The sequence below is a fragment of the Nelumbo lutea genome, chromosome 6, assembly GCF_056320005.1.
Source record: "Nelumbo lutea isolate HS-2025 chromosome 6, American lotus-T2T, whole genome shotgun sequence".
NCBI lineage: Eukaryota > Viridiplantae > Streptophyta > Magnoliopsida > Proteales > Nelumbonaceae > Nelumbo > Nelumbo lutea.
Genome location: NC_142689.1, coordinates 71,055,003 through 71,078,746, shown reverse-complemented (window position 1 = coordinate 71,078,746; position 23,744 = coordinate 71,055,003). Strand labels below are relative to the sequence as shown.

Genomic DNA, 23,744 nt, shown 5'->3' with positions numbered 1-23,744 from the left:
GGATCCTTCACATAGATGGCTCCTCGAACTAACAGGGCAGCAGAGTCGGAATAGTTTTGCATGGCCCAAGTGGCACGAAACTGGAGTATGCGCTACGCTTCGAGTTCGCGGCATCTAACAATGAACTGGAGTACGAGGCGTTGATAGCTGGACTAGCTCTAGCCAGAGAAGTAAAATCCAAGCACATCATTATCTGTAGTGACTCCCAACTCGTAGTCAACCAGGTCACTAGCGAATACGAAGTTCGCAAGCCAACCATGGTCGCCTACTTAGCCAAAGTCAGAGAGGCCCTGCTTAACTTTCGGTCAGACTTCATCAGGCAAATCCCGAGGTCGAAGAACGCTGAGGCCGACGCCCTGTCCAGGTTAGCCAGCACCAGCGACATCACCATGAGAACCAAGGACTTGCCTCGGCCTAGCATTCTCAAGGGGGCAGAGTAGGTCGCTCCCATCGTTCAGGCAGAGCCAAGCTGGATTGACCTGCTCATGAGCTTCTTGCTACACGGGACCCTCCCTACAGACCGCAATACAGCCAGAAGGGTGCAACGCCAGGTAGCCAAATACATCATGATAGACGAACGGCTATATTGGAGATCTTACGCGCTCCCCTACTTGTGTTGCTTGTGACCTACCGAAGTCGAAATCGTACTCCGCGACACTCATGAGGGTCTATGCGACGAACACTTGGGGGGCAAGGCCCTTGCCCAAAAGGCACTTTGACTAGGGAATTTTTGGCCAACGATGAAGGTAGATGCCATTGAGCTCGTTAGAAAATGTGACAAATGCCAGAAGCACGCCAATATTTACCACCAACCCACTGCCAACCTCAAGTATCTCACCAGCCCGTGGCCTTTTGCATAATGGGGCATCGATCTACTCGGACCATTCCTGCCAACAGAGGGTGGGAGGAAGTTCTTAGTAGTAGGAGTAGATTACTTCACCAAGTGGATAGAAGTTGAAACCCTTGTAAGGATCACAACCTAGAACGTCCAAAACTTCTTTTGGAAGAACATTGTGTGCCGCTTCGGGTTACCTCGATTACTGATTTCTGACAACGGCAAGCAGTTCGAGGACATCAAATTCCAAGATTGGTGCCAAGACATGGGAATCCGACATAATTTTACTTCAATCACACACCTCCAAGCAAACGGTCAGGCAGAAGTCACACGAATAGAGCCATCCTCCGCGGACTGAAGGCACGATTGGATCGAGCTAAAGGGTTGTGGGCAGATGAGCTACCCTGTGTTCTATGGGCCTACCGGACCACGAAGAAGACCACCATGGGAGAAACCCCCTTCAATCTTACCTAGGGCACTGAAGCAGTTATCCCCGCAGAGGTTGAAGTACCCACGCTGCGACTAGAAGCATACAGTGATCAGACGAACAAAGATGAGTTGCGTACCAACCTTGACCTACTCGACGAAGTAAGGGACCTCGCGTACATCAAAACCACAGCCTACCAGTAGAGAGTAGCTCGGTACTATAACGCTAGGGTCAAGAAGTAGAACCTCCGCATTGGCGACCTGGTCCTTCGTAAAGTTATGGTACCTGAGCCCGGTGTTGGAAAGCTCGGGTCTAACTGGGAAGGACCTTACCGAGTGAAATGAGTGCTCAGGGAAGGAACGTACGAGCTCGAGACCCTCGATGGGAAACAAGTACCTCGGGCATGAAATATTATCAATTTAAGACAATACTATCTGTAACAATTGAGTAGGCCACGATCCACTCCCCTAGCACAAGGGCCAAAGCACCGAGCTAACAAGAAGACCTCGGCACTACATAAGACCTAGCCTCCTTAATGACATAGGCTAAGTACCCTAAATACCCAAGGCATAGGCAGCTCAGGTGTAAACCCTATGGCGCATAGCCTGCCTTGGTATATCAGAGGTTGAACTCAGTAGGGACAACCGATGTCCACCTAACCCGGACGAAGACAAGTCGGGCATATGCCCTACTATGTCACTCACTTCAGTGTGTCCTATCACATCACCCCTACTAAATATTAGGAGACAGTTCGGGGTGATGGTAGTTAAGGAACACCCGCTTCGGGAATTTAACTCGATAGATTAACAGCTTGGGGTGAGACAACCATTTCGGCAAAAGTAAATTGCACAAGCACTTGGCAAAAATATTTCTTCATTACATAAGCTCCATTACATAAATTTCATTACCTAAATATGTTTAGTACAAAGGAGAAGGAAATTGAGCTCGCAGGCCCAATACAAAGGAGAAGGAAGTCGAGCTCGTAGGCCCAGAATACAAGGAGCACCTGACTATTTGGGAGGGTCATTAACCTTACTCGGGGATTCTTCAGGGGTCTCCTTGGAAGAACCAGTCAGATCGGTAGCATCAACCTCCCCGTTGCCGCTATCATCTTCAGTGTCAGGGTCATCCACGGCCTGGCGTGCCATGTCATCTGTGATATTGAAAGAAGTAAAGGCACTTATATCCAAGTTGGGATAGGCATGCCTTATCCACCACCGGTCGAGCTTAAACCCCCTATAGTAGGCCTTTGACATTACGTTATTGAACCTTGATGACTTGACGTAGTCGATGATGGACTAAACCTTGGTCTGCTCTAGAGCGTCGTCGAAGATCTCCGTCTTCTCCTTGATATTGGCTTTAAGAGACTCCCTCAAGGAAACCAAGGCCTCCTTGGTTTCCTTGAGGGCATGCATCTTGAGTTGCGAAGCCTTCTGGGCCATTTTGAGGCTTTCCACCTCGAGCTTCAGGGCTTCCCGACCAACTCAGAGCCCGTTCACCTCGGCCTTCAACTTGTCTCGTTCACGGGCCAGCTCCTCCCTCTCTAACGCCAAGGCGTCATTCAGGCTCCTCTGAGCGGCGACAACACTCTCCAACTGATGGACCTTGTCTTGTGTTGCCTTTAGCCCGGCATGAGCCACGCGGGATGACTCCTCAACAGCTAAAGCGCGCCTCAGGTGTTTGTCAGATTGGAAAGTCAAGGCGTCCACGACAGTGTTCACCTAGCAAAAGGAAACTGGTCAGTAAAAAAAAGGGGGGGATAGAGTGTTGGCTCACGGAATACAAACTTACCACCATGATGTGGGTTGCAGCACGGCCCCCGAGCTGACCTGGGGAGAGTTCGACACAACTCACGACCTCTGCATTGATGACGCCCCTTTTACTTCGGTCGAGGTTGACCTCGAGTTCCAAGATGGACTCCTCCTCCTCTCCAGTCCCTGAACTGGATGCCGCCGCATCTGCAACACGGTGAGCCGACTCTTCGGTGGCCTCGGCAGCTGCCTCAACAGAACTCGAAGCCTCAACGGCAGCCCCGACTGGCTCGTCCACCAACCTCTCTGCAGCCTTAGGCTTTTGGGGTGGAAAATCATCCTCCAGATCTATCTCTAAAGGGGCATTGTTGAGCTCGGGCTTAAGGGTGGAAACCTAGGGATGATTGGGCTCGGGGGAGGGAGCCCTCGGTGGCTCCACCCGAGCCTTCTTGGCAGCCCGCTTCTTCCTCTTTTTCATTTGGTTGAGGAGTCTAGGATCCATAATCCTTTCTTCTTCGTCCATGGCACCTGCAACAAAGTTGGCGTCAGTGAACCCGAAGACACCAAACAGATAAAAGCAAAGCACCAAAAGATAGAAATAGACCTACCCGGGCTCAAACCGGCCTGAACGAGCTTCTCTTCGATGATGTACTCCCGATGATCGAGCTCAGCCTGAGCCCACGAATGGAAGGTCTCCCATGTCTGTTGGTTGAGGGCGATGCTGGTGGCCTGGGTGGCCACCCTCCAGCTAGTAAGGAGGGGCCACCCCGTGCTGACCCGGACCACAAAATAGTTCCGCTTTCAGGGCGGGACCTTGCTCGAGAACTTATGCAGCAGCTTGAAGCCTAGGCGAGGAGACAAGTAGTAGACCTACCCATTCTTGGGGGGAGCGCTAGAGACGCTCTTTTTTATTAGAAATATGGAGTAGAGTATGTCCGCGTCCAAAGAGAACTTCCATTCGCGATAGAGGGAAATGGTTCCCACCAAATTCTGAATGGAATTTGGGTGAAGCTGATCCAGCATGATGCTAAAATGCCCCAACACCTCGGGGATAAGGGGGTGAAGAGGGAGACGAAGCCCACCAACGAGTTGTTCCCTGAAGATCACAACCTCATCTGGACTGTGCTCCCAGGGGAAATTGCCGGTGGAAAGGCTGTAGGAGTACTCTGAAGGAAGGTTAAACTGCTGAATGAGGTCTTGGAGCCTCTCCAGCGTCAGAGTAGAAGGACCGAACTGGTCCGGCATCCGACCTTGATGAGAGGTGGACGCCAGTTTACCCAAGGTTGCTCGTGCCTTGTGAGAAGGCCGGGCAACAGTAGGGTCACCATGACCCGAGGTGCTCGCCTCGGGTTCATCTGAGAAACTGCCCCCACTAGACATAAGGAAGAACGAACTGAGAAAAAAGAAAAGAGGGAAGACTCGGGGACTCACCAGAAAGTGACGAAACCGAGATGGAGACCTAAGATGCGAGCTCAAGACGAAAAACACTTAGCGACGAAGGAAAATGGCCAGAATCCCGCTATTTATAGCCACGGGGCCTGGTAGCCAACGATCAAGATTGGATCAATCCAACGGACCTCAAAGAAACTGACTACGGGACTCTTAAGGCGAATTTAGTTTAACACATTTTTTGGCGTCCGCGCAGCATAAAGCGTGTGACGTCCGTGCGTGAATTGCACGAGAAATGGGTTTTTCCCTCCGCACAAACCGAATACCCAACCGGTCCAGCCGCTAAACCGCCCAACATCGCGGCGTGAGAACCGAGCCAAATCCACCCGGCAAACCATGAACTCCTCGCATTGGGGCCCCGTCCCCAGCATGGGGAGTGGGGGGCAATTGATGGATGATGATTTGGCCCGACCTCGTAGCTAGGGTACATGTGGGCGTGACCTTGCTCAAGCGATGACTCAGCGTGACAGCACAACAAGCATAGCCGCAACTCGGTGGGAAAGTCACACCGAGTTCAGCCCGCCAAATCGGTGGGATAGACTACTCGTCGGGAGCCGCCTAGCCCGCACCTCTTCCCCGGGGCTAAGGTACCCCAAGCTACCTCTGAGCTTGGGGCCCCCTGACCTTTCCTAATATTTGAGCTCCTCCTAGTGGACCTCAGGCCACTCCTAGATAGGAACACACTGATTCACTTATAGATACCCCAAGGTGAAGACACCTCGGGCTAGACAGCTCGGCTTAGCTTGCCACAAGCAGCTCGTCGCTTACAAGATAGCCCGGCACAAGGTAACTCACGGAAGGGTAGCTCGGCATATCATAGAAGGATCTCCTACCCGACCACCGTACCCGACAAATATGGGGACAACAGCCATATCCCTTGTCAGACAACGTCGTGCCTGCCACCTTTAGAAGGTGCCTTACACCTGACAGGCACGTACCCTACGGTTATGGCCCCACGCGTGCCACCTCAGCCTAGCCAGTAACGGTTGCGGCAGGTTGACAGTGGCAGTTATACCGGCCCTGTCGGAGGCCAGTGAACTTGATACAACGGATTTCTATTATAAGGAGCTAGTGTCAAGGAACGGAGATATCATCTTCTACTCTCGCGCTATCTGCACTCTTAGCCTTTATCTTCTCCTTGCTTCTCCTATAAAATACTAACTGAAGCATCAAAATGTTCCCGTCAAGCAAGCCCCCAGGGATTCTTCTTTTTCTCCATCTCAGGTACCTTCCAGGAGCCACGTAAGTGCCAGGTAGGAGTGACCGGATTGCGCACCATCAAAAGTTATTGAAGATAAATGAGTATGGGAAAGGGAAAACTATAATTATTAAGATAAATTAGTATAATATTGGAAAAAGAAAATTATTGATTAGTTTATATTAGAAAATATAAGTTAAATTAGTGTAGCTTTGTAAGTAAACCATTTAAAAATAAAATAAATAATTTAATAAAAATTTAAAAATAAATTTGAATAAATTTTCAAAATTACACAAAAGTAATAAATTTTTCAAAATTTTCATAAAATTACATTTTTAAAAATTAAAGACAATTTAGTGTACTTTTAGAAATTTACCATGTGGCTGATACTAAGTATATCCTTTTGATCATTTTTGTCATCAAATTGAATATTGGGTTGACGAGGAGTGGGTGCCTTGCCTTGAACCCGCCCAACATTGGGGACAAGGTAGGTAAATTCAATGATTTTTCATCCTTGATGAAGAGTGGGTACATTGCCTTGAATTCACCCGACAATGAGGACAAGGTGGGGAAATTTGAGTATTCCCTATCCCTAATGGAGAGTGGGTGCCTTGCCTTGAACCTGCTTGAAATTTGGGGGTGAGGCAAGGAAATTCGATGATTATCTGTCCCTAATGGAGGAGTGGATGCCTTGGCTTGAACCTGACTGAACAGGGTAGGAATGGGGTAAAGTGTCTTGGCTATAGGATAGGGACAAGGATGGAGTGTCCCGCCCCGAACCTGCCTCATTGCCATTCATATATAATTCTTAATTATTATCTATTAATAAATGTTAGCTTCTATAATTATTTTTATTTATTTAAAATCAATCAAAATTTCATTTAAAAATAATGAAAATTATAATAGTTATTAAAATTACTATAAATTATTAATAAAATTAAATTTATTAAAAAATATTTTTTCATATTAAATTAATAATTATTATTTTTCATAAATCAACATTAAATGAAAATTACAATTATTAAAATTTTAAATATTAATAATAACTTTGAATACTTTTAGTTAATTAACATCAAATTATGATTACTAATTTATCAATTAATTAATAATAAATAAAATTATTCAATCTTTGTGCATCGTACGTGTCCCTGCTAGTTGTTTCCTAAGGCTCCGTTTGTTTGCAGTACAAATGCCAAATTAGGGTATTTATGTACTATGGTTCGCATTTGTAAACGTTTATTCGACATGTAAAAAAGTAATGATTATTAAATAAAAAATATATTTTTCTGACATTTTTGTACTCTGAAAGGAGAGCATTACTTTACCTATTTTTGGATACAATTTTGTATTATTTTGATAATCAACCTTTTAACCAAAATTAAGGCATTAAAGCATAAGGTAGTTGGAGCATTTAATGATGGGACCCATACTTAGCACTGATTTCAAGCAAACAATAAGTGCAAAAGCAATTTAAAATCTGAACCATGCTTACTTTCATGACACGAAAAAGAGGATAAATATGGAGTGTATATATTTACATTTGCATTGCAACCAAAGGCAGCCTAAGAAAATTCCATTCAGTTGGATGAACCCTTTAGTTTTTCCTTTAATACAGATAGATTATATTATATATTATATAAATATATAAATATATATAAGAGGGGATAGGATTGGAAATATGAAATCAAAGAAGGGGCAGAATTAGAAATGTAAAATCAATATTTTAAGAGGGCATAGGATTGGAAATATAAAATCAGCATTTTAAGAGAGGATAGGATTGAAAATACATTAGAAATATGAAATCAGGGAGGGGTGGAATTGGAAATATAAAATCAATGAGAGGTAGAATTGAAAATGTAAAATCAGGGTGTTTAACGATGGACGCTGTTTTAATAAATGGGTAACACAAAGTACACGTTTTTAAACTTACAACCAAATCAATCGGCATGTTTTTGAACATGCCATTCAAAGTGGGGCCTATGTGCATCGGAGATTACAATCCGACGGAAATTAGGCACTCCTCATTTGAGGGGCCTTCGTTCCATGTGTTTGTCGAGAAGGAAAAACCTATATATATATTATATGCTCTGCGCATCAGTTGGTTCCCTCCCATGCGCTGTTTTCTTGTTTTCGTACTTCCTGGTTGAGTTCATTCGTTGAGCTTTCCAGAATAAACAGAAAACGAAAAGAAAAAGGGAAAGGGAAAGGGAGGATCGGAGAACAGAGAAGCAGACGGAGTTCATGGAGAGCTTTTCCGAAATGGTTCCACTTCCGCTGTTGATGACTCCAGTAGAATCGAATTATCGAGCTTGCACCATTCCTTACCGATTCCCATCCGATAATCCCCGAAAGGCAACATCGACTGAGCTGGATTGGATTGACCTTTTCTTGAACTCTGTACCGTCTTTCAGGTCTTCATTCTCGATCCCTTTTCTGAGCTTTCCTGCAAGTAATTCAATTGCGTGAACTCCGTATATTCTTCTTCTTCTTTTTATAGAGAAAGTCAATTGCTGCAGTTTTAGGTGAAGACTCATAATTTAGTTTGTAGTTTTAAATGAATTTGATTTTACAGAGTGACATTGGTAGACAATTTAATTTTCTCCACTTTACTGGCCCGAGAAATCTTACATTTGGTCTTGGGTCGTTTTGACGGTTATTTATAAGTTTGTAGGTCTACTTGCGGTGTACGAGTTAGTCATTTTAAGCAATACTAGTTTCCGGGCTCTTGTTTAGCTTTCGTCGGGGGATGGGTTTTCTAGCTGCTCTCCTTTTGTGATTCTAAATTCTATGCAGTTTAGTGCTTGCTTCCCATTTATAGCTGCTAAAGTTCTAAGACGTTGACTTCCTGTTTAACTTGAACATCGTCTCTAATTTATTATAGGGAAAATATCGGAATGGAATATTTAAGATGATACTTTGTGCTTTTCTTTACTTTCAATCTGGGAAAATGGTTCCTTGGTTCGTGTCCATATCCTATTTCTTCGGATGGGAGAGCACTTCCTCACACATGTTTTAATGTCTTATGTCAAATAGCATGAATTGGATTTTTTTTTCCCGGTGAATATAGTGGTTAAAGTTTCAAATCTTCAATTGGGAAAATTGCAGAAAACAAGACTTTCGTTTTTTTCCATGTGATGGTGATCTTTTTTCTTCGGGGATTGGGGGTGAGGATAGACATCAGGCTGAAATCTGATCTAGAAGAGGATGCAGAGGAACCATTTTAAGCTGCTAAGTGAAAAAAAAAAGCCCTGGTTGTGTACCCCTTATGTGTCATAACTCATCTACCGTGTGCATCCCTTCTTGGATTTTCATTTCTCTCATTTTTTCTTCCTTGTTTTAAATTTTAGGCATAAAGTTCTTCTGTTTCTTGACATTATATTTCTTTCAGAAGCTAGTGTATTTTTAACTACTTTTCTTCAATCACTTGTGAATCTGGGACATAATGAGTTGGTTGTTTCCTCTTGGTGCATTTTTTTTATCTATATCTCATTTTTAAGGTCAAGGCGATCTTTTGCTGAATACTTATTTCATTGGTAAAATTTTGATAATGGACTTGGATGGTAATATCCATTTGTATAACTATTGGGATGTTTCCGAGCAATTTTTTTTTATCAGTAAAGACTAAAGAAAATTTCATTAAGAAAATTAAATTGAGAAACAGTACAGAAACTGAGTACCCTCAGCTACCCCACTAGTTTTTAAACTTTGCCACCTATCAGCTTTTGATTTTCAGCCTTACAACTGAGCCCAAAAACAATGTTCCCTGTTAACCCCTTGTTTCGCTAGCTGATCTGCAAAACCATTTGCTACTCTTGAAGTCCACTGAATTGATAACTGCATGTCCTTGACTAGATGATTAAGCTTCTTGATTTCATTTCTGAACAACCAGGGAGTCTTTTCATTCTGCTTTTGCCAAATGCCAACTCATAATCACTTCGGAGTCGCTTTCCACAACCAGCTTTCTCACTACTAATTCCATAGCTTTTTGTATCCCAAAAACTACTGCCTTTAGTTCAGCTGTAATGGAATCTCCCCTTCCAATAGGGCCCGAATACAGACCCACCACAATCCCCTTGTCATTTCTTATCACCCCTCCAATTCCAGACATACCCAGGTTACCAAAGCTGCTCCCATCAAAGTTTAATTTGAGGAAACCAGACTCAGGAGGGTCCCAGTTTCTTAAAACCTTCTTCTTTTCCAATGACAAGGATGCTACTGTCCTCCAATTTCTGAATATATCATCTGCAGTAAAATCTAAGAATAATCCCAAAGATTTTACCCATGAGGTCACTTTTATCATAATCCGTTCTATCAGCATTTCCTTGCACCTTTTCTTTTCTTCAAATTTCTCAGATTTCTTTCCTTGTATATGGATAATTTTTAGATAAGTGACAAAGTATAGAAAAGAAAGATGTTGTAACTGATCTGGTCTTTGGAAGCTTTATGGTAGCATGATTACCTAATGGTTCATAACAACTCAATAAATTAAATGCTTTGTAAATGGTAAATTTTATTGGATTGTGCAACTTTTTTATGAAAATAACACATATTAGTAATTATCTTTTGTATGATGCAGGCAACGTGCAGAAAGTGACATAACAGTTACTGATGCTCATAGTAAAGCTGAAAAGTTTGCTCAAAGGTATTTCTGTTTTACTAATACACCTGATCCATTTCCTTGATTTCTTTTATTTTATCTTTTTTTTAGTTTCCTTCTTAACAATGATACTGTTCCAGAGTTGACATAATGCATTCCTACAAACATGCTCATTTCTGATTCTATCTTTTCTAGTTTTCCCACTTCCTTCTCAACATTTCTGGGTCATATGATCAGTTAACTCATCTCCTCGTATCCTTCCTAATCTTAGAAGAGGCAAAGTAAGTTCACTAGTTGGATCAAGTAGGGAGCTTCCCTAAGGAATCCACTTGATTGGCCATGTGGAAGGATCCTGTGGCCAATGACCCACTCGATTGGCCACATACTGAATCCCATGGCTCATATCAGCCATGTAATCCACCCTGTATTTGTGGTTTTCACAATTAATATCAGCCATTCAAAATTCTAATATTTAATATAAAACTTTACTATGAGGAGTTTTTCATCCTCTTTCTCATGTTTGTTTTTAATTGTATTTTCAATTTTCAGTTAAATATTTCACAAAAGAAAATTGCATTTTATATTGTGAATGTAACATTTTACTCAAGGCTGTTGAAACTTGAGAAAATCTGTTAGAGATTTTGTAATTTTTGTCTCTGTCAGGTGTCAAAAGACTTTGGTTGAAGTTCAACTAAATGCTTTTAGCTTCATTTCCTTGATAATATTATCAAAAGTAGGCTCATTACCACATCCCTGTATGGTTTCACCAACATCATGTGCACTCACAGTACAATAAAGCAATTATTTTCTTCTCTATTTTCCTTGTCAAGTAAATTTGCAGGAACTCCTTTAATGTATTCTTTTCTGATTATATTGTTGATATGTTTATTTTGTGTTAAGGTACACAGAGATTCTTGAAGACTTAAAGAAGGATCCTGAAAGTCATGGAGGGCCCCCTGATTGCATTGTAAGGAATTTCATAATGAACCCTTATTTAGACCCCTTTGTGTTTATAGAGTTTCATGAAATGGTGTGCTCTTATATTTCTTTCATAGCTATGGACATTTTACAACAGAGGAGCTAAATTTGTATTTGCTTCTTGTACAATTTTAGCTTCTATGTAGGATCCGTGAGCAAGTCCTCAGAGAGTTAGGATTCAGAGATATATTCAAGAAAGTTAAGGTAATTGTCAACTTTAAGTTGTATCATGTAATTTTATAGCTTCTTGATGTGTACTCAAATTTACTCCTTCTTTTATCATTGAAATGTACTAGGATGAAGAGAATGCAAAGGCTATCCTGCTATTTGAAGATGTAGTTCGTCTTAATGATTCCATTGAAGACGAAGGCCAACGCTTAGAGAATTTGGTTAGGGGCATATTTGCAGGGAACATATTTGATCTAGGTTCTGCAAAGGTAAGTAGTTTTTTTTTTATTTTCTAATTTTTTTAACACTTGGTTGTCAATAGAGAGTTACAAGAACGAAAATAATGAATTGATAAAGATTACTTCTTCCTCTTCTTGGAGCAATTTTGGTCAATACTGTTTGTATATTTTCTTATTCAGTAATATCTTTAACTTTCTTTAAACTTGCACTTTTATCAGTGGCTCAGATCCAATTGGAGAATATATCTCGGTCTTATTACAATTTCCTATCCTTATGCAATTGGATATATTTGAGAAAAACTTAAGAACTTATATTTGCATGTATTGATAATTCTTCAACAAAATTCCAATTACAATATGAAGTATCAACCCTAGCTGGCAGCATGTCTAGGCCATAAATAACAACATGAAGTCCTGTTTTAATGAACCAATATGTACTTTTTTTTTCCATAGTCAACAAAATATACCTGTATTTATTGACAAGATAAGCCTTACTAACCAAAATGTTTGATAGCAAGAAAAGTTACCAGCAGCTTACAGTTGGCACGCCATGTAAATTTTTCTGTTTGCAATTTAACAAATGACTCTCAGGTCCTGGAATTCCCCAAAGAAGATTCTGCCTCATTACCCTTGTTTTGGCAGAATGCCAGCCAAACAATTTGCAGTCCTTTGGACCCACCTGAATGAGCAGTTCAGACTTCTTCATATTGATTTTGCTTCTCTAGCAAAGAACACAGAAAATCCAATTAAAAAATATGCAAATTCTTATTTAGGAAATTCATGGAAGGCTGCTTCATGATCCTAAGCTTTCTAATAGATTTAAGCTTTATAGTTGATGATATCTAGCATTCATGCTTTCACTGAATGTCTTGTAGTTATATGCTTTTAACGTTCAAAGAACTTGCCTTCTGGTGGTACTTACTTAAATTGTACCCTTTTTGCATTTTTGAAGCTAGCAGAGATATTTGCAAAGGATGGAATGTCCTTTTTGGCTAGTTGTCAGAATATTGTTCCTCGACCTTGGGTTATTGATGATTTGAACACTTTTAAGCTTAAATGGAGTAGAAAACCATGGAAAAAGGTATGCCCTATCTTCTTGAGTTTTGACCTGTTACTAGAGTTTACAAGTTGGTTGTATTACTGAAAAGAACTAAATATTTATTTTCTGATTTATTAACACTAACAAGATCATTTGGTGTATGTGACAGGCTGTAATTTTTGTTGACAATTCTGGTGCTGATATCATCTTGGGCATTTTGCCATTTGCAAGGGAGTTGCTTTGTCGTGGGACACAGGTTTGCTTTTAACCCATCAAGATTTCTACTGTAAATTTGATTGTTGAAGGATACAATATTGATTAGTGTTTGTACTTCTCAATTTTACTTGAATACAAGGTATTGGTATGAAAATTATTAGTCAGCTCTTTGATGTTTGTACTTTGTATTTTTGACTTTATGTTACTCTTCGGTTATTCCTTTCTTGCCACTCTACATGTAGTTTCCCGCTATTAATGTTTTTCATAACTTGTCCCATCTGCTTTAACAATGATTTTTCTTAGGCCTAACTGAATTATATTGGTATGTCCATGACCGAAGCCAGCCTTACACCCCCTACTGTTGACCACCATCCTGCTGAAATAGGAGTACCTTGGTCGGATAGGATTATACATCCAACTGCACTGAAAGACTGATAATCAATGAAATCTCCATGGCCCATTTCTGGGATATATTAACTGACACACACACACACAAGGATGGGTTACTCTGTTGATTGTGTAACTAAGACTCAGTTTGGAAGGAGTACAAATATGTAGAGTGCAAAGCCTTGTATTTTGTATTATTTTGTATGTATTTGTACCATACATAGTTGTATTTGTACTCTTTCCAAACTGAATGTAAGCTGAAATTGCTTAACTTTGTGACTAAAATGTTAGGCAGTATGTGAACTTTTTGTAAATGAGTTCTCATCTGGTAGTTATCCTCTAGAAGAATGTGAAAATGGCAAATTGAAGGCATTAGCTGCTTTTTCATTGGCTACCATAGGCTAGAGAGATATTACCACTGCAAACCTTATGTAATTGAAGTTTAACCCAGTTTTCTTGCTCATTCTCATTATTTAACTAGTTAAATGTTTATCCCTGAGGATTGTACAACTCTGTTTAAGTAATGAAAAAAGATTTAGTTATGTCAATTTATTTTGGTTAACTTCATAATACAACCATCTTTATCATTAACTGAGTATAATTTTTTGTTAATAGCTTAATGCTTAGTTTGTTCTAGCAACTAATGACTAAAGATTTAGTTATGTCAATTTATTTTGGTTAACTTCATAATACAACCATCTTTATTCAGTAACCGAGTATAATTTTTTGTTAATGGATTAATGCTTAGGTTGTTCTAGCAGCGAATGACTTGCCTTCCATCAATGATGTAACCTATGCTGAACTGCTTGATATTATTGCCAAGGTGATGAACATACTTATTTAAATTCCTAGTATGATGTTTATGTATTAATTATTATTCAACTGTTATATCTGAAGTGCATTGTTATCAGTTGAAGGATGAAAATGGACATCTCGTGGGGGTTGACACATCTAATCTTTTGATTGCCAATTCTGGTAATGATTTGCCGGTAAGAAAATGTACCGTTTACATTTCACACAAGTTCCAAAGTACTCCTAACACACTTATATTGTAGATTGGTATGACCTGTTGAACCCTTGAACCTGAGAAGCTTTCACCATATTATAAGTCCAGATTGGGCCACATTTCTTGGGCAAGTTAGACTAACCAAGCTGGTATTACTAACTTATTTTGACCATTGGTTTGTTCAAGGTTTCAAGAAATGAAGATATTGGTCATAATGGTGAGAAACCTTGGTCATTGTTCTCCTAAAACAGTTATATTGGCAATTACAATATTAGTTTACTTTTCAAAATTTTCCATTGAATTACTAAAATATAATATTTACAAATTTAGTTTGACCATATACTGTTGAGTTGTGCCTTGAATTCTTTTTGCAGCCCACTCCATGTTCTGACCCACTTTTGTGGAGAAAAACCCAAAAAGGAAAATTTCATTGAGGTCTGTGGTGGATGCAGAGGGATTGGAGCATTGGGCCATTTGGGAGGGTGGGGGAAATGAAGGGGAGAGGGATGATAGGGAAAGAGTGGGGATGAGAAGGTTTGCAGATTTTATTAGAATAAATGGTTTAATTGATCCTCCTTTAAGTGGCAGCAGATTCACTTGGACAAATGGCAAATCTCCTATTCTGAGAAGATTGGATAGGTTCCTTTATTCAGGAGATTGGGAGGAGCACATGGGAGACCTGTGTCAAGAAGCTCTTCCTTTTTTCCTATCTGATCACAAACTGATCCTGCTTAGGCAAGCTGTGGGGTTTTCGGGTGCTAAACCTTTTAAGTTTGAGAACATGTGGTTAGATCGTCCAAATTTTCTGGAGTGGGTGGAAGAAAAGTGGGATGGTTTGAAAATAGAAGGGGCAGTAGGTTTTAGGCTGATTAGAAAACTGCAGCTGTTGAAGGGGGAGATAAAGGGCTGGAGTGTGTCTGTTTTCGGGGAGGTAGGGAGAAGAAAAAAGGAGATTTTAGAGAAGATGGCTACTCTTGACAGATTAGAAGAGGAAGGAATGGCTACAAGAGAGGAGAAGTTGGGGAGGGACAGATTAGATTCAAAACTGAGAAGATTAATATTTAGAGAGGAAGAGTCTTGGAGACAAAAGCCAAGATTGATATGGCTGAAAGCAGGATACAAAAACACAGCCTTTTTTTCATGCATATACTAATGCAAGAAGAAGAGAATTTTATTTCAAAATTGGAAGTTGAGGGTGCAGTTTTATCCAAACTGGCAGAGATAGCCCAGGCCTTTGTAAATCACTTCAAATCCATCTTCAAAAGGCCTTTAAATGGAAGGGTTTGGGTAGATGGACTGGATTGGCCGAATTTGGGAGAAGAGAGAAGGGAGTGGTTAGAGAGGAGTTTTGAATTGGAAGTAAAGGAAGCTGTTTTCTCAATGGACAGATCAAAAGCTCCAGGCCCTGATGGTTTCACAATGGCTTTCTACCAAGATTGTTGGGAAATTTTGAAATAGGATCTGATGTCAATTTTGGATGAATTTCATAGAAGGGGGGTAATTAATCCAGGATTGAATTCCACATTTATTACTTTGGTCCCAAAGAAGAAAGAAGCTTCACACCCGAGGGATTTTAGGCCAATCAGCTTGATAAACAATTTGTATAAAATAATTGCAAAAGTTTTTTCTCTTAGGATTAAGAGAGTTCTCCCTTCTATTATTGCACCCAACCAAGGTGCATTTGTGAAAGGAAGACAGATCACTGATCAAATCCTGATTGCAAATGAGAGTCTAGAGAGCTTTAGGAAATCAAAGAAGAAGGGTGTGATTTGCAAACTAGATCTAGAGAAGGCCTATGACCTAGTGGATTAGTCTTTTTTTTCTAGAGGTGTTGAGATGTTTTGGTTTCAGGAACAAATGGTGCAAATGGATTTGGGGTTGTGTTAGAAGCTGCCTTTATTCTATTTTGGTTAATGGAACTGTGGTTGACTTCTTCCCTATCTTGAGAGGGATAATACAAGGTGACCCTCTCTCCCCTTTTTTGTTCACCCTGATTGTAGATGTCCTTGGAATACTAATTCAAAGAGCTGATTCAAGAAACTTATTGAGAAGTTGGAGAGTAGGAAGGGAGGAATTTCCATGCACCCACTTGCAATTTGCAGATGATACTATCATTTTTTATGAAGGTGGGGACATAAATTGAATTAGAAGTTTAAAATTGGCAATACAACTCTTTGATAAAATGTCTAATCTCAAAGTCAATTTTGATAAGAGTTGTACTGTGGGGGTAAACATGGGGGAGAGGGTGGTAAGAGAATGTGCAAGTTTGCTAGGTTGTGAAGTTTTGGGTTGGCCTTTAACTTATTTAGGCATCCCCTTAGGAGATAACCCCAAGAAAGAAAGCTTTTGGAACTTGGTGGTGGAAAGATTCGAAAAGAGACTTGCTTCTTGGAGGAAAATTTGTCTTTCTTTTGGGTGGGGGGGGGGGGGGAAGGAGGATAACTCTGATTAGGTTTACCCTAGCTAATTTATCTGTTTATTTCTTGTTTGTGCTTAAGATCCCCACTAAGATCTCCAATAGGTTGGAAAAGTTGATGAGGGACTTCTTGTGTGAGCCACACAATGAGAAAAGGGACCATAGAGTGGGTTGGGAAGTGGTGACTAGGAGTAAGAAGTTAGGGGGGGAGGAGGATAACTCTGATTAGGTTTACCCTAGCTAATTTACCTGTTTATTTCTTGTTTGTGCTTAAGATCCCCACTAAGATCTCCAATAGGTTGGAAAAGTTGATGAGGGACTTCTTGTGTGAGCCACACAATGAGAAAAGGGACCATAGAGTGGGTTGGGAAGTGGTGACTAGGAGTAAGAAGTTAGGTCTTGGGCTAGGGGTGTAAGGAAAAGAAATATGACTTTGTTGGAAATTGGTTGTGGAGGTTTCCTTTGGAAAAGGATAAATTGTGGACAAAGATTGTGGCTAGCATTCATGGTTTCGAGGACAATGGCTGGGATCTTGGAATTCCGGCAAGGTCTACAGGTGCATCTCCTTGGAGAGCCATCCATGACATCCTTCTAGCTTTCTCCCCTTATATTAGGTATGGCTTGAACTCAAGTAAGCTAATATAGTTTTAGGAACAAACTTGGGTTGGGGATTCCCCTCTAATGGAACAGTTCCCCTCTCTGTATGCTCTACCAGGCCTCGATAATGAACCTATCTCTTCTTTTCTTGTTCCATCAGACTCTTCTTCTGGGTTTGGGTTGAACCTAGGATTGAGGAGGGCCATTAGGTATATAGATATGGATTCTTTGATAACTGTGTTAAATACTCTTGAAAATGTTTTTTTGGATCCCTCTAAGGAAGGCATTAGATTTTGGACCCCTCTCCCTCGGGCACCTTCTCCTGTGCCTTGTTCCGATCAGCAGTCTATACAAATTGTTAGTGAAGGTTTTATCAAAAAGATTGAGGAGTGTTCTCCATGAAATAGTGGGGGAGTCTTAGATGGCTTTCGTGGAAGGGAGACAAATTCTGGATGGAGTTTTAGTGGCAAGTGAGTGTGTAGATTCCAGATTAAGGAGTGGAGCAGCTGGTTTGGTCTGTAAGATAGATATAGAGAAAGCCTATGACCATGTGGAATGGGGATTCCTTGAAGAGATTCAAAGATTGATGGGTTTCGGTGAGAGGTGCAGGGAGATCCACTATCCCCTATGCTTTTTGTGATTGTAATGGAAGTGCTGAATCTGTTATTGGAGAGGAGCGGGCAGTTGGGTCTAATTGAAGGCTTTAAGGTAGGAAGAGAAGGTCCTTGTATTTCTCATCTGCAATACATAGACGATACTTCAATTTTTTGGATGCATCAGCAGAGCAGATTTTAAATCTAAGAGCTGTTGTGGCGAATTTTGAGTTGATGACAGGGCTGAAAGTCAATCTCTCAAAGAGTGTGATAATTGGAGTAGGGGAAGTGGACAGGGAGTTATTACTAGAGTGCACTGAGGCCTTTGAGTGCAGAATTGGGGTATTGCCTTTCACTTACCTAGGGATGCCAGTTGGGGGTGTTTCAGCTCCAGAAGTTTTATGGAGACCAATAGTGGACAGGGTGTAAAGGAGACTGGATGGTTGGAAAGTGATGGAGGAAGATTTGGCCCCGGATCGTGCATCATCAGAAAGCAAGATACTTATCTTTGGGAGGCCGGATAACTTTGGTTAAAAGTGTATTATCAAGCTTACCAACATATTACTTATCTTTACTTAGGATTCCTTCTCAAGTTGCTGAAAGAATTAGGCCCTGTTTGGTTCATGGGAATAGGGGTCTGGAATCAGAAATGGAATGGGCTATTCCGATTCCAATTGTTGGGTTGAGCGGAATCGGAGTCCTATTCCCATTCCTACTGGAATGGCATTCCCCCATTTGAGGGAATGGCCATTCCCTGCCCCTCCCTTGGGAATGAAATCCCATTCCTGCCGATTCTAATTCCCATTCCCATTCCTGTCTGAACCAAACAGACTATGGGAATAGGCCATTCCGATTCCGATTCTGGCTACGAACCAAATGGACCCTGAAAAAATTCAGAGGGATTTTTTGTGGGAAGAGGTGTGGGGAGGGTGGGGTGCAGAAGTTTCACTTGGTGAAATGGGGGAGAGTTTGTAAACCAAAGGACAAGGGTAGGCTGGGTTTTAGGAGATTGAAGGATTTTAAAAAGGCTCTAGTAGGCAAGTGGTTATGGAGATTTGGTTTAAAAAAGCAGAAGAATGCATTATGGAGAAGAGAGGTGGTGTGCAAGTATGGGATAGTGAGGTTCAGGTGGGAACCCAAAAAGGTGAGAGCTTCTTACGGGGTGAGTGTCTGGAAGGGAATCATGATTTTTAACAAAGAGTTCAGAAGTCTAACTACTTTTTCAGTTGGAGATGGTTCAAGGGTGAGGTTTTGGGAAGATGAGTGATGTGGGATAGGCAAGTTATGTGATACGTGTCCAAGGTTGTATAGGCTGGCTGAGGCAGAAGTTTCTATAAAGGATTGCTATGAAAGAAGGGGGGATCAACTGATTTTGTGTCCAAAGTTTAGAAGGCCTCTACTACATAGAGAGGTGGAGGAATGTTTGCACCTTCTGGAGAAATTAGAGGAGATGAAGTTGTCTTCACAAACAAGGGATGAACTGTGGTGGAAGGAGTGGTCAAATGGGAAGTTCTTTGTTAAATCCTTTTATATGGAAATTGTTAAGGGCGACTCAGATCAAACTCAGATAGGTGGTGTTTGGGGAAATCCAATCCCCCCAAGGATTGAGGCTTCTGCATGGCTTGTGGCTATGGACAGTATTTTGACAGTGGATCACCTGAAGTCCAGAGGCTGTTGCATGGCCAATATGTGCTTTCTCTACAAATAACAGGAGGAACTGTTACACATCTTTTTATTCATTGTAAGGTTGCTGGTTTCTTGTGGAGATTCTTCACATCAATGTTTGGATTTCCAAATTTTCAACCAGGAAATGCTGCAGAATTTTTTATCTTCTTGGCCAAAGTTAAGAGGAAATAAAAAAGCAAGAATTCTTTGGAGCTGCTTACCTTTCACTATTTTATGGAACATCTGGAAAGAGGGAAACAGAAGAGTCTTTGAAGACAAACATTGGAATATGGAAAAGATTGTGGCAGCTATCAGTAACTCGGTTGCAGATTGGATTCTGGTCTCTCCAGCTTTTAGTCAAGTCTCTAAAGAAGATTTAAGTGACAGATTAGGGGATATTTTGGAATATCAAATTTGTAACTTGGATGGTTTGTAGTATGTTGTTCTGTTTAGCTTTTGTTCTGGTTGTATGAGGGTGATGCCTTATCACCTATGAGGATGTATCTTTTTCTTTTTTTAATGAAATTTCTTTTTTATCTTCAAAAAGAAAATTTCAAATTACAGATCTGACCTGACATGTTATGTTCCTAAGGGTCATTCTCACTCATATAAATACACACTTCGTATCTTGCACTATATGCTTCTTTTGTGCATGAAGAAAAGATTAGGTGAGAGTGGGAGTGGGTTAGGTTGGATCTCTGGGTGTATTCTCAGTGCAAGGATTTTCTGTGAGGCCTCGTAAGAGATAGAGTTTGTGTATGAGGAAGCTACTCATCTTTGTATCTCTACAGTTTCTATGTATAGTGGGTTATCTGCCCTGCCATCGCCTGTGGATGTAGGCCAAAGGCTGAACCACATAAATCTTGTGGTTGTTTTTCTTTCTTATTTTGTATGTTCTCAGTATCTCTGTATTTTTGTCTCTTGGTTGTCTGTAGAACTTGGAGCTTTTCTGGGGTTTAACTCCATAATCTGTGTTGCTTGGATTCACTTGGCAAACCTGCTTTTTGTGTACTGTGAAGCTGACACCCTTGAGCGCTCTGTGATTCTACTGTTTTTGGCAACTGTGAATCTGCAGTGTGTTCTGTTATTTGCACAACTGCAAATCTGTTTCTTCAGCATTACATCCCTCAGGGATTCACATCTCTTAAGTGGGATTTACACAACACACTTATATGTTTATTATTCTATATTGTTAACAGATGATAGGATAGCTTCCTTTAAAATGGGAACAACCATTAATATTAAATTATATTTATGACATCCTAGATCAAAGCACAGTTTGATCTGTCAGTTGAATTATGTGGACTATGGTCAGACTGTCTTCTTATTTTAGATGTTAATATGAAGTTGGGGGCAGGCTAGATCTTAGGCCTTAGAATGTACAGCTCATTTAGCTGTGTTAAGAGATTGGTAAGTACTTTGGTAAAAAATGCTATCTGCACTGCTGCTGTAAAGCGGTAAATTATACATCCCAATAAATGATAGACACATGGGTGGTCAAACTGGGTAAATCTAACCAAACGGTTCTTTATTGCTGCATTCTTTTCTTCATTTTTTTAAGTATCGTCCAATATTTCTCTTCTCCGAATCTCCAGTCTGCAAATTGTAATGGCAACTGAGGGAAACCACTCCGCCTATGGTCTGCCTGCAAATAGCAATATTGTTTTGTTGGTGCCTCTTATTCTGCAACTTCACCATTATTTGTGATGAAACCCCCGTTTCTTGTGCATTGAAGTGTAGGTCGTGTGACACAATTATTGGGTGGTGAAACTAGATTTCACTTGGCAGTGAAACTTTATCAAAACTCTATATTGTAAGACCTACTTGCATGAGGGGGAGTCCATTGGGTTGAGTTGTATTTGGGGGTCTGCACTTCTGGGATAGGCTGTAGGAGACTGTGTACTTTGGATGGGTGAGTCAGTTTACTTAGGTGGTCACCCTTCAACTCTTGGCTATTAGTATTTAGTACATTTATATATGTTGTACCACCATGACCTCCTTACCTTCAAGAAAAGTTTCTGAATTTATTTGGTTTTCTGATACTAAGGCAATATTTCTTACTTTCTACAGGTCATTGATCTTTCAAGAGTGTCACAGGAACTTGCTTACCTGGCAAGTGATGCTGACCTAGTTATCTTGGAAGGGATGGTAAATTATCCAATCTCATATATATATATGTGTGTGTGTGTGTGTGTGTGTGTGTGTGTGTGTGTGTGTGTGTTTAAAGTATTTCATAATAATTCCACTAATGTTGAGTTTGTCTTACACTGCCGTCCTAAGCCTAGATAAAGGAGGGCTTTCAGAGGGGTTTGCAATTAGAATAAATTTGTGCCAAAGGGATCCTGAGTTGAGCTGAGCTGCAAAAGTGTTTTATGATGCAACTAATGGAAAAAAAACAAATTCTAATTATTATATTAATTCTTTTCAAATAGCAAGAAAAGAAATAATGCAAACAGTATGACTGTATGAGCTCTGTACAGACTTTATACATCTCATACTGAATACAATACTTCACTTAACCTTTTCAAAAAAAAAAAAAAAAAAACAATGCAAACAAGATAGAAAACTTTCACCAAATTCACAAAGCCTTAAGATATTTTGCAAAAAAACATAATAATTTATTTCTAATTAAGTTGGAAAAATTATATGCATTTTTCTCAGAACAATAAAAACATGTGCCAAATAGATCAGAGAATTTCAAACAGACAGTTTTCTAATTACAATGCATAACTGGGATTTGTCATATTACTCTACGCACTCCATCACTTGTATGAAGATGACCGTTGGATTTGGATTGAACCTTTGGTCATGTCAGTTTGGACCTAGGTTTCTGATACAGATGAACAACTTGTTACTTTAGCTAATTCTGTCAGTTTTTAGTCCTAAGCCTTTAATATCTACAAAGCCTTTGCAGAAATCATAGAAAGATAAATGTATCCTAAGATCCCACACACACAAAAAGAACAAAAAATAAATAAATAAATGCCAAGCATACACTATTTTTGTGTGCATTATACCCTATAAATTCTATATTGGCTCCATATTAGAAAATGTTAGCAAGTACAGGTATCCGTGTGTGCCAGGTATGGCATTGCCTAAAGCTGAAATGAACTGAATATTTGGTTCAGTGCATATTGAAGTCTTTCAACATGCTGTAGTTCTAATACTTATTCTCCCTGCAGGGTCGTGGAATAGAGACAAACCTTTATGCCCAATTTAAATGTGATTCCCTCAAGATTGGCATGGTAATAGAACTACTCATACTTTATTATTGGTGCAAATTTATAATTTATCATTTACTTTCCCTTGTTCTCTTGGTTCGTTTTTTTCCTAATTTCTTATGTTGTCTCTTTATTTCCCTTTTTTTTTTCTATTTGAAGGTGAAACATCCAGAAGTTGCACAGTTCTTAGGAGGGAGGCTCTATGATTGTGTCTTCAAATACAACGAAGTTTTGAGTTGATTATTACTACTATTTTATCTTATAATTCCACCTGTAACTGTAAGCAAGCCCATTGTAGTACTATTATGTCAAACTTTGGTTTGAGGTTGGGGAGGAGGATTCCTCATCCATCACTTTGACTGTAACTATTTAAATGTGCTAGAGTATTGATGGATTTTGGTAGTTAAATAAATGAAAACCTGAACAGTATTAATTTATACTAATGATCATGTAGCTGGTGAAGTCTCAGCTGTAACTGGTTGTGGAGATCTTGGATCGATTCCTGCCTTCACCCGAAGATTTGGGGGATTTAGGGGTGTAGGGGAAGGCTATCCCTCATCCATGGTTTTTAAAACTGACTCGGTGACCGAACCGGTCAGGGGTCCCGTTACCAGGTCAAATGATCCGATGGTTCGAACCGAACACTCGGACTGTTCTGACAAAAAAATATAAAATTCAAAAAGAATAAAAAAGGTCAAAACTGTTTGAACGGTTAACCGCTGGGTTCAGTGGTTCGCTGACCAAAATCAATGGTTTTGGGGGGAAACACAGTTTTGGGGGAGAACAGAACCAGTCACCTGACCAGTTCCCAGTTTTTCCGGTCCGGTTTTCAAAACCATGCCCTCATCAGTCATTCCCATTTGCTTGTGAAATAAATAAAAAATTAAAAAATAAAAAGAAGCATCCTTTGGGCTGTATTTGGCTTGATAGAAAACAAGAAGAGACAGAAAGTCGAGAGAAAG

The 23,744-nt window shown here is 40.3% G+C and overlaps 1 protein-coding gene across 1 annotated transcript; it reads left to right on the top strand.

Moving 5' to 3' along the window:
• The first annotated feature begins 7,662 nt into the window (after positions 1–7,662).
• On the top strand, positions 7,663–23,225 carry LOC148849568 (pantothenate kinase). Its single transcript, XM_088949094.1, has 12 exons — positions 7,663–8,071; positions 10,237–10,302; positions 11,158–11,224; positions 11,371–11,439; positions 11,532–11,672; positions 12,595–12,723; positions 12,851–12,937; positions 14,033–14,107; positions 14,196–14,273; positions 21,632–21,709; positions 22,744–22,806; positions 22,942–23,225. Exons 1-12 carry the CDS (start codon positions 7,902–7,904, stop codon positions 23,020–23,022), a joined length of 1,104 nt encoding a protein of 367 aa, XP_088805220.1. The 5' UTR covers positions 7,663–7,901; the 3' UTR covers positions 23,023–23,225.
• The last annotated feature ends 519 nt before the right edge of the window (positions 23,226–23,744 follow it).

Bases quoted from the DNA above. Each gene is read 5' to 3' on its own strand.
- LOC148849568 (XM_088949094.1), top strand. From the start codon at position 7,902: ATGGAGAGCTTTTCCGAAATGGTTCCACTTCCGCTGTTGATGACTCCA. The intron at 11,673-12,594 runs GTAAGTAGTTTT...GCATTTTTGAAG, and splicing joins TTGATCTAGGTTCTGCAAAG to CTAGCAGAGATATTTGCAAA. The intron at 14,274-21,631 runs GTAAGAAAATGT...TACTTTCTACAG, and splicing joins ATTCTGGTAATGATTTGCCG to GTCATTGATCTTTCAAGAGT.